The 16,212-nt window shown below is 46.8% G+C and overlaps 1 protein-coding gene across 2 annotated transcripts in view; it reads right to left on the minus strand.

Annotated features, from left to right (window-relative positions):
- Positions 1-16,212, minus strand: part of fand (Pre-mRNA-splicing factor SYF1 fand) — a 127,822-nt gene that overhangs the window by 104,275 nt on the left and 7,335 nt on the right. For both annotated transcript variants that reach the window (XM_050195065.3, XM_050195064.3), the window contains exon 5: positions 14,716-14,850. In XM_050195065.3, the coding sequence (XP_050051022.2) occupies positions 14,716-14,850 (135 nt within the window). The remainder of the gene's footprint in view (positions 1-14,715; positions 14,851-16,212) is intronic.

The following is a 16,212-nucleotide window of genomic DNA, read 5'->3' on the forward strand; positions in this document are numbered from 1 at the left end:
AATGCTGACGAAGAAATGCACTCACCGTGGGACTATTTCTGTCGCTACATTCTGAAGAGCGTATTCATTGAACTAGCCGAAAAGACGAACCAGTATTCTGTACTGCAAGAAGGCAGATCAGTAAATATACAAACGAACAAGAGATCCGACAACTCTTTGCACTTCACCTCATCATGGGCGTCATGTGATACCCAAGGCTGCGGTTATATTGGAAGCCAGAAATGAAGACTAGGCTGGTCGCATCTACCGAGCTCTCACGCAACCGCTTTGAAAAGCTGAGAAACAATTTCCACATAGTTGACGTGTCTCGGCCTGACCCTGATGATGGCCTCTGGAAGGTAAGACCTTTTCCTGATAAATTCGAAGAAAGGTGTCAGGCACTGCATGTGGAGGAGCGATTGTGTACCGATGAACAAATGGTTCCCTTCAAAGGAAAGCTGGATATCAAACAGTATGCGAAAGGGAAACTACACCCCTGGGGTATAAAAATCTTCATGCTTTGTGGAGAGTCTGGCATCGTGTATTCTTCGCTGCCATATCAGGGGTCAACGACACTGTTAGAAGAAAGCCTCAAGCAACAATATGGTGTGACAGGTGCTATAGTGTCACAGCTGGCTTATCGAATTCCCTGCGACAAGGGACACAAGCTATATTTTCACAATTATTTTACATCGCTACCTCTTCTGCGCGCGCTGCTACACAAGAAAATATTTGCGGCAGGAACTATTCAAACCAACCGGTGGGAAAAATGCCCATTGGAGTCGGAGAAAATTCTAAAGAAAAAAGGCCGCGGAACTTCTGCTTCCCTGGTCAGCAAGGACGGAAAAGTAACTGTCACGCGATGGTATGACAACAAAGCTGTGACCATGGCATCGAACTTTGTGGCCATTGATGACGAGGACACCGCCAAGCGGTGGAGCAAGACAGCTAAGTGCTACATTGAAGTGAAACGCCCAGCTGTTGTAAGGATGTACAACAGCAGCATGGGTGGAGTCGATAAAACCGACTTCCTTGTAGCGCTCTACCGTACGAAGATTGGGTCGCGAAAGTGGACGCTGAGGATGATATTTCCCGTTATCAATGCCTTGGTTGTGAACGCATGGCTGGAGTATAGAAGTGATGCAGCTGCACAAGGGCTGATCCCTGCCAAGCAACTGGACTTGACTTCACCCTCCATATTAGTGAAGCACTTGCACGAGCCGACAACCTGCCAAAGATGCAAAAGCGAGGAAGGCCGTCACTCTCCCCTCTGGTGACTTTGAAAAAAGCAAGATATGCTGAAAACAGGCCTGTACAAGACGTAAGGTTTGATAATGTGGGACACTGGCCTCTTCGTACCGACAGCAGGGAACAGCGTTGTAAGCTCGAGGGATGCACAGGACAAACCCGTATCATGTGCGAAAAATGCAACGTCCACCTGTGTCTTGCCAAGGCTCGAAACTGCTTCAGAGGCTTCCACATGAACAATTAGTGATGTTTGCGTTTGCCATGACTGTGTTTTCCACCTCTGAATAAATTAGCTTTTCACTGCCTTTCGCAACCACTGAGCCCTGATGTGCGGTATTGACGACATGATTGTAAACCGGTAAATAATAACACAAATGATTTATTTTTTTCTCAGGCATGTTTCTAGAGTCCTTATGGTGCAAAATATGCAAAGCAAAAAAATATATGCAAATAGAAAATCCAGGGCTGAAAGGGTTAAGAAAGTCGTCATAAACATCATCAGCGTATTTTAAGGCCAGAATACATGGAGCGAACTTTCACAACGAAGTTCGGGCGGCAGAAAATCTGCCGCGGCGCGACGCCGTATGTTCGTCGGGCTGCGCTACATGGAGTGAAGGCACGGCGGCCGCCGCCGGCGAGTCCCTGCGTTGTTATCAGTGTGGCTAGACGAGGCAAATGCGCTGTAGTGAAACACATGACACAAAAAAATACTTTAACGACAACTATTATCGTTTTTGAATTGCGGAACACTCTAAAAACGCGTAAAATCTTGTTTAGAAATGATTTCTAGTGTTTTTTATGTGTTTGAGACATTCATGTGCCGATGTAGTTTAAAGAAAGCGGCGATTCTATGCGTTGTGGCAACACCGGGCGGGTAAACAACTTTCGGCTCTTCCAACTCCGCGGCTCTGTTCTGTGGCTCAACGCGCGCGCGGCACGCTTCTGAACAGCCGAAATTAACTTGTCGTTAAATTCCAGCCGCGCCGCTTTGGATGCCATGAATACAAAAAGCGGGGAAGCCTAGTCGGAAGTCGGGGCGGATAGTGAGACCTGATTGGCTCGCTTTGGGGCGCCGCTCGTTTGTCGCTTCCGGTATCGTCGATGCCCGACGAACTTTTCTGCGTCAGCTAGATCAGCGGCAAACGACGTTTTCTCCACCGCCGTGCGTCGCACGTACGCCGCTGGGCGTCAAACGCCGACTATTCGACGCATATTCGCTCCATGTATTCTGGCCTTTATGTCCACTGCAGGACGAAGGCCTCTCTCTACGATCGCCAATTACCCCTGTCCTGCACCAACCGATTCCAACTAGCACCTGCAAATTTCCCAATTTCGTCGCACCACCTAGTCTTCTGCTGTCCTCTACTGCGCTTCCCTTCTCTTCGCACCCATTCCATCACCCTAATGGTCCAATGGTTATCTAATCTGTGCATTACATGACCTGCCCAGCGTCATTTTTCTCTCTTAATCTCAATTAGAATATCATCTATACTAGTTTGCTCTCTGATCCAAACCGCTCTCTTTCAGTCTCTTAAAGGGACACTAAAGGTTACTATTAAGTCAAGTTAACGTAATAAAGCAATGCTCTAGAACGTCTAAGGCATCAATATAATCACGAACAGAGATCTAGTAATCGAGAAATTGAGGTAAATGCATGACACGACTTGAGACCCCCCAGCGACATTCCGGTACCAGCCCGATGACGAAGGCACTCCTCATTATAATTTGTCACTAGTACTCAACTACTCGTATTAAAAAGATCATTTCATTAGGTTATAAGATGGAAGAAAATGCTACTTGTCTACTTCTATTCGATTCCAAGAAAAAATAACATTTTGACATTACCCTTCAGTAGTATGGGTGGTCAAAAGGTTTTGTTTTCGCTCGACTCTGCGCTGCGCGCGTTTAGGAGTTTCAGTTGTTTCGTTATCGTGTTGTGCTGCGCTGGTTCTGCTGGCTCGCGAAACTTGCATTTAGAACAAGCAGCGAGAATGACACGTCCATGTGATGTCGTGGAATGCGCGAAAATTCTGCAGAACTTGGCTAAGGGCAGTTGCAACGGCGAATCCAACATTAGTTATCACTGTATGCCAACGAGTGAACCTCTCCGTTCGAAGTGGCTAAGTGCCATACTTCTGCCACAGCGCGTTGGCAAAGAGCCGAAAAATCACGTAATGTGCTCACTGCACTTTTGTCCAGAGGATTACGAGTTCAAAGCCGACTTACTGAAGTCATGTGGGGTGCCTTTCAAAGCAATGCTTTCCCGTAGCGCTGTTCCGTCGGTCTTGCCTGCATTCTCTAAAGCGCAAGAACAATTGCAGGTCAAAGACTGGGCGGTGAGTGCGGCAGTTGGTTTTTGCGAAGGAAAAGCTACAAATGTGCGAATATGTACAGCCATGACACACAGTTGTGGTCGTAGTAGTACGCAACGACGCCGGCAGCGCGAGCCCTCAGCAGCAGGTCACGTTCATCAGTTCTTAAATCGTTGAAGTCGAGCCCAGCATCGCGAGCCAATGTGTTGTTGTCAGGGTCGTCCATAACAACGAGCGTCAAAGTTGGCGTCATAAAATAAAGAACCAGCTTATCGTTGCGCGCTTTCCCTTCCGCTAGCCACCATAGTTCCGCTTTCGCGCTGCTGTCGCCTCTGTCTTGGCTCTGTTTCTGGCCGCGCGTTTGCGTTTTGCGCAGAAAAGCCGTAGCGCTGTCTGCGGGCGCTGTTTTACTTACCGACGGCGTAACGACACTATGAGACCATGACGTCACCACTCCTCGATTGGAGGGCGGGCGATTAGAACTGCGCTAGAGGTACGCTTCAGAATGCATTTTCTCTTAATATAAGTCTCTTATTCACATGAAACAAGCGTTTCGAGGTTTCTGGGATGGTATTTCAACAGTTCACGTTGACTTAATATTAACCTTTAGTGTCCCTTTAAAGTGCTGCCTAGCATTCTTCATTCTATCGCTCTTTGCATGGTCCTTAACTTGTTCTCAAGCTTTTTTGTCAGTCTCCAAGTTTCTGCCCCATATGTCAGCACTGGTAAAATGCACTGATTGCACCATCCTTTTCAATGATAATGGCAAGCTTCCAGTCAGGAGCTGACGTCTGCCGTGTGCAATACAACCCATATTTATTCTTCTATGAACTTCCTTCTCATGATCAGGGTTCCCTTTGATTTACTGACCTAAGTATACATACTGCTTCCCACCCTCTAGAGGCTGACTGGCGATCCTGAACTCTTGTTCCTCTGCCTGGTTATTCATCATTATCTGTGTCTTCTGCATGTTAGTCTTCAACCCCACTCTTACGCTCTCTCTGTTAAGGTCCTCAATCAGTTGTAACTCGTCTGCAGTGTTGCTGAATAGAACAATGTCATCTGTAAACCGAAGGCTGCTGAGGTACGCGCCGTCGATCCTTAGTCCTAAGTCTTCCCAGTGTAATAGCTTGAATACTTCTTCCAAGCACGCAGTGAATAGCATTGGAGAGATTGTGTCTCCTTGTCTGATCGACCCCTTTCTTTATAGGTATCGTCCTTCATATGGAGAATTAAGGTAGCTGTGAAATCTCTGTAGGTATTTTCCAGGATATTTACGTAAGCGGTCTGTACCCCTTGATTACGTAATGCCTCTATGACTGCTGATATCACTAATGAATCAAATGTCTTTTCGTAATCTATGCAAGCCATATATAGAGGCTGATTGTACTCTGCGGATTTCTGGATTACCTGATTGATGACATGGATGTTGGATGTGATCCATTGTAGAGTATCCCTTCCTGAAACCAGCCTGTTCCCTTGGTTGATTAAAGTCCAGTGTTACCCTTATTATATTGGAGATTATCTTGGTGAATATTTTATATAATACTGGGAGTAACCTAATGGACCTATAATTTTTCAATTCTTTAACGTCTCCCTTTTTGTGGATTAGTATAATGTTTGCATTTTTCCAGTTTTCTGGGACCCTTGTAGTCGATAGACACTTCGTATAGAGAGTTGCCAGTGTTCTAAGCATTACGTCTCTTCCATCTTTGATTAAATCGACTGTTATTCCATCTTCTCCTGCCACTTTCCCCCGTTTCATGTCTTGCAGGGCCCTTCTGACCTTATCGCTAGCTATAGGCGGAATTTCTGTATCCTGTTCATTACTGTTTCGCCTTGAGTTTTCCCGAGTCCTCTGGGTAATGAACAGGTCAGTATAGAATTCTTCCGCTGCTTTTACTATACTTTCGAGACTGCTAATGGTATTGCCCTGCTTATCTTTCAGTGCATACATCTTAGTTTGTCCTATGGAAAGTTTCCTTCTCACTGATCTGATTTCAGGCTGCGCCCATTTTTTACGGCTTCTTCAGTCTTACTCCCGTTATAATTTCGAATATCCTTTATTTTTGCCTTGTTGATCAGTTTTAACAGTTCCGTGAATTCTATTTTATCTTTTGAGTTGGACGCTTTCATTCACTGTCGTTTCTTTATTAGGTCATTTGTTACTTGGGAGAGCTTACCTACTGGTGGCCTTGGTGCCTTACTTCCTACTTCTATTGCTGCTTCTGAAGCCAGCCTAGTTACGGTTTCATTCATTACATCTATGTCATCATCATCTCTCTGTTCTAAGGCTGCACATTTGTTTGCAAGTACCAGCCTAAATTTGTCTTTTACCCTTACTGCCTCTAGTTGACCTGTTTCTTCTTGACAAATTTTACTCTTTCTCTCTTCACATTTCTTTCTTTATTTATTTATTTATTCGAAATTGAGGTGAATCCTAGCCCTTACTAACTTACGATCGCTGCACTTTACGCTACCTATCACTTCTACATTCTGCACTATGCTGGGTTCGGCATAAACTATGAAATCAATTTAATTTCTTGCTTCACCATTAGTGTTACACCACTTTCTGTTGCTACGCTTCCTGAAAAAGGTGTTCATTATTCCCAGCTTATTCCTTTCTGCGAATTCTACCAGCATCTCTTCTCTAGCATTTCTGGAGCTGACACCTTAGTCGCCAATTGCTTGTTCACCCACCTGCTTTGTGCCCGCTTTTGCATTGAAGTCGCCCATTACTACTGTATACCGAGTTTGCACTTTTCTCATCATCGTGACTGGATGTTGGAGCATAGGCTTGTACTACCTTTAATCTATACCTCTCATTAAGTTTGATTATGACTACTGCTACCCTCTCATTAATGCTGTAGAATTCGTCAACATTGCCCGATATGTCCTTATGGATTAGGAATCCTACATCCCATATTGCTTCTTATCATCTGGGAGACCTCTATAGCAGAGGACATGGCCGTTATTCAACAATGTCTAAGTCTCACCAGTTCTAATCTCCCTAAGGCCGATGATATCCCAAACAATGTTTGATAGTTCCTTAAAGAGTCCTGCTAAGCTAGCCTCACTCAACAGAGTTCGGCTGTTAAAGGTTGACATGGTCAGTTTCCATTATAAATAATTACCGTATTTACTTGCATAATGATCGCACTCACGTAATGATCGCACCCCTGAATTTTGTCGTCAAAATTCGATTTTTTTTCTTTCCGGTGTAATGATCGCACCCTGAACTTGCTGCAGCGATATGTCATGTGACAAGTCTAGCTAATGATGATCACGATTACCATCTGTCGAATGCTGTTGAATGCTACGCGAACGACTCTTCAAGGCATACCAAGCGGTCTGCATGTACTGTTGGAATCGCAGTGCTGGCACGAGTTGTTGCAAACTCAGCGCTGACACCCGTTGTTGCAATCGGGTCGTAAGCCCCAAGGGTAGCGTTGGCCTGGCGGCCTGGGGCACTGGAAGCATCCGAAGGTCTCGGCAAAGCATGAGTCGACTGGTAACAGAACAACTGGTTTATTCTAACATCGCAAAAGAGCGGGCGGTCAGGTCGACCGAAGTGAGAGACGGGAGAGCACGTAACTCGACAGAAGAAATCGGAGCCTCTCTCTCGGCGTCCGGGGGCAGCTGCTCTTATAGTCTCGGAGTTGAGGGCGAGAAGGAACGCCTCGTCACTGGCGCACGTGACGGCGCCACGGACACGCTGAGAGACAGGTTGAGATGAGTGTAGTGACGCATCGCCAGGCCGGCGCCGTGGTCAGACCTCCTCGCTTCACTCTTGGGGAGCTCCTCTCCCCGGCTGCCGCGCTTTGACAAGCGTGGGCACACACACACACACGCACACACGAAGACACGTGGCACTGAAACACGCCTGGACGCGCTTGGCGGGGAGGCGTATCGGCGGCGCTGAACGGGCCAAAATGTCCGCCGCTTTGAACGAAGCCCCGGCGTCCGTTGCATCCGCGCCGGCTATACCGCGCGTCGTAGGCGAAACGTAACAGACCGCCCCGCCGGGGGAAGGAGATCCCGATGGTCAGGGGACTGCATCCGCTGTCCGGAGGGATGTCGCTCGATGATGCACATAACCGAAGTCGGGCGTCCGTCGGCGTTTCTTGAGCGCAGCGCACGGAGAAGGCCTCGTTCTCTCGTTCAGGTTCACACAGGACACTGCAATGTGACTTCGGGAGAGTTGACATTTTTGTTCTCGTTCCCGGCAAGCGTTAAAACTACGCCGAAAGTCAACCGCTCAGTCAGCAAGCACGGCACAACCCTCACTAAGCCCTGCCAGGCTCTTTCCCCTTTTATACTGCTGCCTAGTTCCTTACAGTAGTTTAGCAGCACTCAGAACGCGTCCACAAATCGGAAAATTGCACTAGAAAGCACATCATCACTTTGAAACACTACACAAAAGCAATATGTTAAAAATCCTGCCTCAGGAAGAAAAACATCAGTAACAAACAATTTTGAGGCTGATTCCCACGTTAGGGGCTTCGACTTAAGCCATCGGCGTTACCGTTGAGACTCCCCTTTTTGTAACGCACCTCAAAGGAATGTTGTTGCAAAGCGAGGCTCCAGTGCAGGAGGCGGCCATTTGTGGAAGAGATAGTCTGCAGCCATTGGAGAGGGCAGTGATCCGTCTCGAAGCATGCGAAGCGGAGATCGCAGCGAGCGACCGTACACTAGCTCAGCTGGCGAAAACCCCGTAGCCGCATGCGGCGCTGTCTTTAATGCCAACGTCACCCCAGGCAGACACAGCTCCCAGTCAGTTTGTTGTTCAAAACACAACGCTCTCCACCCACGCTTCATGACGGAGTGGAGCTTCTCAACGGAATTCGACTGTGGGTGGTACACTGAGCTGTGTAACAGCTTTACCCCGCACCTTTCGAGAAAGGCTGTCGTCAAAGCGCTAGTAAACACTGTGCCCTGATCTGATTGGATTTCCGCAGGAAAACCAACTCGCGCAAATATGGACAGTAGTGCATTGACTATCTCAACTGAGCTGAGTTCTTTAAGCGGCACTGCTTCAGGGAACTTTGTCGCTGGGCAGATCACAGTCAAGATGTGTCTGTACCCCGTGGCTGTTACCGGCAGAGGTCCCACTGTATCAATAATGAGCCGTCTAAAAGGCTCCGTAATGATAGGTACCAACTTCAACGGCGCCCTCGATTTGTCCCCTGGTTTGCCCACCCGCTGACAGGTGTCGCATGTCTTCACAAAGTGGTCTGCGTCCCGAAAACACCCTGGCCAATAGTACTCTTGCAAGAGACGGTCCTTAGTTTTCTTAACTCCTAGGTGTCCGGACCACGAACCCCCATGCGACAAGCGCAACAGATCCTGACGGTAGCACTGAGGCACGATCAGCTGATCGAACTCCACTCCTCTGCGGTCTAGATACTTCCGGTACAGGACCCCACCTCTTTCCACAAAGCGAGCATTTTTCTTGGCGATACCTTCCTTGACAATGCAGCGTATGTTTTCTAGGCTGCCATCCTTCTTTTGCTCGGCTATCAAAGCCGACCGGCTGACTTTTAGCAACCTATTAAGTCCATCTGACGTAGGCGCGATGAGCAAATCTGCAGATAGCTCTTCTAACTTCCCCGCATCGGGAATTTCCTCTCCAGTATCTGGTGCCTTTAACGCTACAGGCTCAATTTTATTCAGTTCGGGCGTGCTCTGAATATCGGCTTGCTGCGCCTCTGACCCTTTTTCATTGTTCGACAACGTCGGTCCCGCAACTACCGCCTTTGCAGCGAGCTCCCGAACCTTCGATCTGGTTAAGGCCTGAACGCTAGCCTCACCAAACAAAAGACCCTGCTCGCGCAGGAGGTGATCGGACCTGTTCGAAAATAGGTACGGGTACTGGGGGGGCAGCATAGATGACACTGCGGCCTCCGTCTCAAGCGCTCCGAAAGGTCCTTCAATAAGCACTTTTGCTACGGGCAGACACACGCTATGAGCTTCCACGGCTTGCTTGATCCATGCACACTCGCCCGTGAACATATCGGGTTTTACGTAAGAGGGGTGAACTACATCCATTGTAGCTGCGGAATCGCGAAGCACTCGGCACTCTTTCCCGTTCACGAGGAGGTCTCGCATGTAAGGCTCGAGAAGCTTCATGTTCTCGTCAGTGCTGCATAAGGACAAAAACACGACTTTTGTTTTTGTTTCTGGACACTGCGCCGAAAAGTGACCCGGCTTCTGGCACGTATAACAAACGCGCGCTTGCCTCGTCTCGAACCGCTTTCTGCGTTCGGCTTCGGCTGCCGCCGTCTCCTTACGTTCGGTCGGACTGCTTTCACTTGCATCCGAACTACGTGTTTCCCCCTTTGCTCTCATGGGCGTGAACTTCGGCCTCTCAAACTTGGAGCCGAATTCACCCTTTTGACCGTCCTTAGCTCCGCGAGCCCGACGCGTCACAAACTCCTCGGCTAGCTCGGCGGCTTTAGCCACCGTACTAACGTCTGGCCTATCCAAGACCCAGTACCGCACGTTCTCAGGTAACCGACTATAAAACTGTTCCAGCCCGAAACACTGCAGAACTTTCTCGTGGTCACCAAACGCTTTCTCTTCTTTGAGCCACTCCTGCATGTTTGACATTAGCCTGTAGGCAAACTCTGTATATGACTCACTTCTACCTTTCTCATTTTCCCGAAACTTCCGACGGAACGCCTCCGCTGACAGCCTGTACTTTTTTAGCAGACTCGATTTCACTTTGTCGAAATCCTCTGCCTCCTCTCTATTCAAGCGAGCCACTACGTCGGCCGCCTCGCCGGGTAACAAAGTGAGCAAGCGCTGTGGCCACGTTTCCCGAGAGAACCCCTGCTTCTCGCACGTTCGCTCAAAGTTAACCAGGAACAAACCAATGTCTTCTCCAAGCTTAAACGGCCGCATCAGGTCAGTCATTTTGAACAATACTCGTTCTCCTGCACCGTGTGCCTGACTTCCATTACGAGCGCGTTCCATCTCTACCTCGAGACGCTTCATTTCCAAAGCGTGTTCGCGCTCTTCTTTTTCTTTCTGTTCTTTTCGTTCACGCTCATCTTTCTCTTTCTGTTCTTTAAGTTCACGCTCCTGTCTCTCTTTCAGTTCTTTCAGTTCGCGCTCCTGTCTTTTTGCCGTCTCCCTCTCCTCAATGGTCTCAAGGCATTCCGACAGCTCGTCATCCTCAGCTTCTAACTCAAGAATAGCCCTTAGCAGTTCTGGTTTTCTGAGTTTGTCTGAGACATCCAGACCCAACTCTCTTGCAAGCTCCAGCAATTTCGGTTTGCGCAACGACTTCAAATCCATGGCTGCTCTGAATGCTGCTTTCTCTACTGCCTTCTATTGTCTTGCCGCAAACTAACCCGGCAGCAACGACAACCACAATTACCAGCTCTGTTTCTGACACTAACAAAAGCCTGGCAAAACTCAGAAGAAGAAAGTCCCGCACTCACCAAACCTCGCAGCCAAGAATTCAGCGCAGTCGTTCCGCTGCAGGCAACCAGTCATCACACAGGGCTCGTTGCACTGCTCCCGGATGGTCGTTGTGCTGCTCAGCATACAGTCAACCGCATATCTTCGCTGCTGGCCTCCGTTGTCGCGATCTCACCGCTACCAGCCAGTTGTTAGAATCGCAGTGCTGGCACGAGTTGTTGCAAACTCAGCGCTGACACCCGTTGTTGCAATCGGGTCGTAAGCCCCAAGGGTAGCGTTGGCCTGGCGGCCTGGGGCACTGGAAGCATCCGAAGGTCTCGGCAAAGCATGAGTCGACTGGTAACAGAACAACTGGTTTATTCTAACATCGCAAAAGAGCGGGCGGTCAGGTCGACCGAAGTGAGAGACGGGAGAGCACGTAACTCGACAGAAGAAATCGGAGCCTCTCTCTCGGCGTCCGGGGGCAGCTGCTCTTATAGTCTCGGAGTTGAGGGCGAGAAGGAACGCCTCGTCACTGGCGCACGTGACGGCGCCACGGACACGCTGAGAGACAGGTTGAGACGAGTGTAGGGACGCATCGCCAGGCCGGCGCCGTGGTCAGACCTCCTCGCTTCACTCTTGGGGAGCTCCTCTCCCCGGCTGCCGCGCTTTGACAAGCGTGGGCACACACACACACACGCACACACGAAGACACGTGGCACTGAAACACGCCTGGACGCGCTTGGCGGGGAGGCGTATCGGCGGCGCTGAACGGGCCAAAATGTCCGCCGCTTTGAACGAAGCCCCGGCGTCCGTTGCATCCGCGCCGGCTATACCGCGCGTCGTAGGCGAAACGTAACAGTACCAAACATTCTTAAGCAGATGCCCCATTTTATTCCTTTAATCCCTTTCCACATTTCCATGAACAAAAAAAAAACTACAACCAAACTTGCCTTGGCTTTATTATTTGTAGGCTTTATAATGGTTGTGGTCAACAAAAACAACAAGGTGCCTTTTGATTCTGCTTGTCTCCACTTGTGGACACGCAACAGATCGCGAGCGGCAACGATAGTAGCCACGTTTACACTGATACATTAGAAGTGTACCCTATTCATATGCCAATGCTTGTAACACATAAGATATTCGCCCACCCATAGGGGAAGCGTGCCGTATTAAGATAGTAAAGACAAATTCCGCAGTTTCCGCAGCATATCCGCCATGTGTTTCTATGTCACTGGCAGCTAAGCACGCCCATCTCTGTTTCTGTCCCCTCAAAGTGGACACGGCTACGTTACTGCCGCAGACTCGCTGACATTAACAATATTATTCCTTACTGACATGGAAGAAACTGTTTCAATGCGCGTAATGTACTCACAAAAAGGAAAAAAAGAAACATGTTCGGCGTGTTTGGCTTGCTCCGCTGGCCGCCATTTTTGCTTTGGTATCTCGCACTGTTACAGCGGCAGCCGCCTGTTTGTTGACCTGTTGTCATCCCGCAGCAAATGTGGGATGAAAAATAATTTTTTCATTTCGCGGGAAATTTAACCCGCGTAATGATCGCACCCCTGAATTTGCTGCAGTTTTTTTGACAAAAAAGTGGGAGCATTATGCAAGTAGATATGGTAAATAAGCATTATTAAAACTGTCTGACGGCAGGATTCAAACACAGAACCCCCAGCACCGAAGCTCAATATTGAAACCATTACACCATGGATTCATTGACAAGCAAAACCACGGCAATTAGCAGTGATTACGCATGCTTGTAGTCTTATTACCCATGCATTGAAAAAGAAGTATATATTGGTTTGAAATTTAGGCCAATTTAAGCCTATATAAAGTGCAATAAATGAAGCCACAAGAACCTGTGAAGCTCCAAGCACGAAGATCAGGCAAATCCATGTACTGTACCCATCATTCCCGTGGTGACTGAACTATCGCTATACCAGAGTTCCCTCTAGTAATTGTAGGAAACAGTATGGTTTTAATGAAATGTAGCAGATTAGAGAAATTGTAGCAGCATTCCCACCACTGCAGATGCGCATGCTGAATCAGACTACTCACTTTTTTACGTATAGTGCAAAACTATGTGTTAAGGCAATCTCCTCATCGCAACAGAAACAATCACCCCACTTAAGAATAGCCAATGTTATTGTGCCTATGCCTATGTAAATGGGAACAGTTTTTGATTGTTTTCACAAAAAACTTGGGAGGACGCTTAAGCATTGTTTTTAAGAGTGGAACGCGATAGCATTCAAAGATTCCAGACTGCTTCTCATGCAGCCTATGTAACCGTAATGTTTACCGGGAAATACTGGCAACGAACATTATGCATGAAGGCAAGCTTTCTGGTAGAAACACGGCCTCTTGCGTGGGCCACGATGCGGCGGGGGCGAGCGCAACCTGGAGGTGTTGCAAGGAACAAAACGTGCCACTTCATGGTGTCCAAAATTTTCGTGCACCGGAGCATTTTCTCGTATATTAAAATTACAATCCCACGCTAGCATGCCTGTAGGTTGTGCGTAAGTCATACTTCAAAATTTTTCTCACGCATTTTACTTGGAGAAATTCAAGTATTTCAGTAACTTCCTTGCACTAGATGGAGGACCTGCATGGTTGGGTACGCGTGGTTGGGTTAGAATGGCTCGGAATGATTCTTGCCAAAACTAGGGTAGACGCTGCACACCGAGGCCGGATTTTCTGCGACACAAGGACCTTAATGGTAGTACATTGAAACAATGCCCTGCTTGACACAATCATATATCTTGAACAGATGTGGCACATAAACTGTACCACTACTGTTTATATAACTTCATCCATGATGCATTTGCTCCAATATCAAAGGACCATAACCTGGCACTTTCACTACAACACCAATGTTGCAAACAATAGCAGTATTTTTTTAGCAGATTGAATGATAACTGTGTTGGAGCTAGAGTTAGATTTTTTTGTTTTCATTACATTTTATGTCTTCCCTAATGACAAACTGGCCTATATCCTTAAGAATGAAAGAGAGGGGGGAGTTAAAAAATTTTATTCTGGTGTTTCACATGCGAAAACTGCAATACGATTATGAGGCATGCCATAATGGAGGACTCCAAATTAATTTTGTCTTCCTGGGGTTCCTTAACATGCACCCAATGCATAGTACCTGGGCATGTTTGCCCCCATTACTAGGAGAGAATACCAGGAGAGAACTAACTAGGAGAGGATAAGAAAAAGATTTTACAGCATGGGAAGGGTCAGTGGAACACAAACACAGTGGCACACATTGCTGCACTTATTAGGTTTTGAACAGACTGATTAAGCTAGAAGAAATAGACTTTCTGAAGCATTCTAGAGCATTCTGCTCAAGATTGCCTGCATGACAGGTGCACAGGCACTCTCGAGCACAGCGACATCAGTTCATTGTGGATATTTAATCCATACAGAGATAAAAAAAATTGTTTGCCACAAAATAAAAATGCAGTGCTATCAACATTATCATATAATGTAAATGTGAGTTAATTTCTGACTCACTTATGACTACCTTAATTTACTGGACCTACAGGTGAATTCAGCTGTGAACACCTGCATGCCCAAAGGAACTGAAGGAAAATTTTATTACACTGAGGCTGTAAATAAATGTTATTGCTGTAGACATTACTTCATAAATCATCCAAGCAAGATATTCTAAAAATTGTGCTGCATATATGTTGGATTACACACATTTTTAACATTACGTGCAGACCATGTATCTCTACTCCTCCTCAATACTACAAATCATTTATCCTACCTGATGTTTAGACTTTCCTTCCTTAGACACAAAGTCTTCCTTATTGACAATGTCTGCCAGTAGTACAGCAGCATCATCCAAGCGACCGATGCGAGTCAAGTATTCCACAAATTCCTCAGCATTCTCGGGGCAGAGCTAAATTGAAGTAAATAAATGACTCAGAATAATTTTGCAAACACAACAGTCCCACAAACGCCAAAGCACATGAGGCCATAACATATAAGGAGTACCACGGTATCAAGTAGCAATGGCAACCAAAGGTGGAGAAATATTGCTCAACAGAAAAAGCTTTTACAGCAAAGATGGACGCACCTGCACAAAGGCCTCTCCTTATTTTATTTAAGAAACCAGTTTTATTTAACAAACCAGAAAACATTCTTTGCTTCATACCAGACACATTGAGGTAGGTAGATATGTTAGTAGGTAGGTAGGTTCTCGACTCTTATTTTGGGCATTTTCAATAGAAAATAATATGTCATACAGACTCGTGTAAGGGCCGCACTTTTTTTTTTGTAATTTTGACAAGGTGCGACCTTTACATGGGACTGAACCATTTGGTTCGGTCCTGTCTAAGGGCTGCTACTAGATGGCCCTAGACACTATATGCTGCTACTAGATGGTTCTTGCCATCTAGTAGTGGCACATGGAAGTATGCAGCACGTGAAAATTCACCAATGCGCACCAGTGGCATCAGCGCATCGAATGTGATTGCTTAGTAGCAGGAAATTTTTTCCAAATTTTGTGCTGCCAAGTTGGGAGTGCAGCCCTTACACGAGTCTATACGGTATGTGTTTGATGGCAAGATTGAATTTCGGTCTTAAAGCAGAACAGCCTGATGTGCTAATCATTAGGCCACAATTGCACACATACTTCTCTCATGCCAACGCCAACTAGCTTTCTGAGACAAACTGCACATGCATCACATTGCACAGCATGTGCACACACGCCAGTTCACAATAGGAATGAAATGGGCAAAGAATAGTCGCCCTTGCCACTCTCTTTCATGCCTGTAGTGCCACATATAAACAAGTTGTTTATAAAAGCAGCATGCTGGATTCTTCCATTTTCCCCCCAAGGCAGCTAATGCTTTAAGAAAATATTTTAAACTGCACCACTTTGTGAACCAGCCCACATTTCCAAGTCCTTTCCTCGCAGAAGCTAGCACTACAATGACATTGTGTGACACTAATCCCATCAGGATCAACTGAGGTCGAAACAAAACACAGTGTAAAAATTTTTTTGCCACAGTACAAAAAGAAACAGTCATCACACCGTCACTGTTACCGTTTTCTTGCTGCTGTTGTCACACATAAAACAAAACTGCTTGCCTTACAAAAACATGTTAGTTGATGTAGGAACACTCTGTAGAAACCAAAACAATGCTGAATAGCCAGAAACCTGAAAACACCTCACATAACATAGATTCCCACATTTTGTGGAATCTGCCTTACTTTTACTCACAGAGGTAGATCAAGAGTAAAAACATTTTAATACAGT

This window comes from Dermacentor andersoni, chromosome 1 (assembly GCF_023375885.2).
Source record: "Dermacentor andersoni chromosome 1, qqDerAnde1_hic_scaffold, whole genome shotgun sequence".
Taxonomy (NCBI): domain Eukaryota; kingdom Metazoa; phylum Arthropoda; class Arachnida; order Ixodida; family Ixodidae; genus Dermacentor; species Dermacentor andersoni.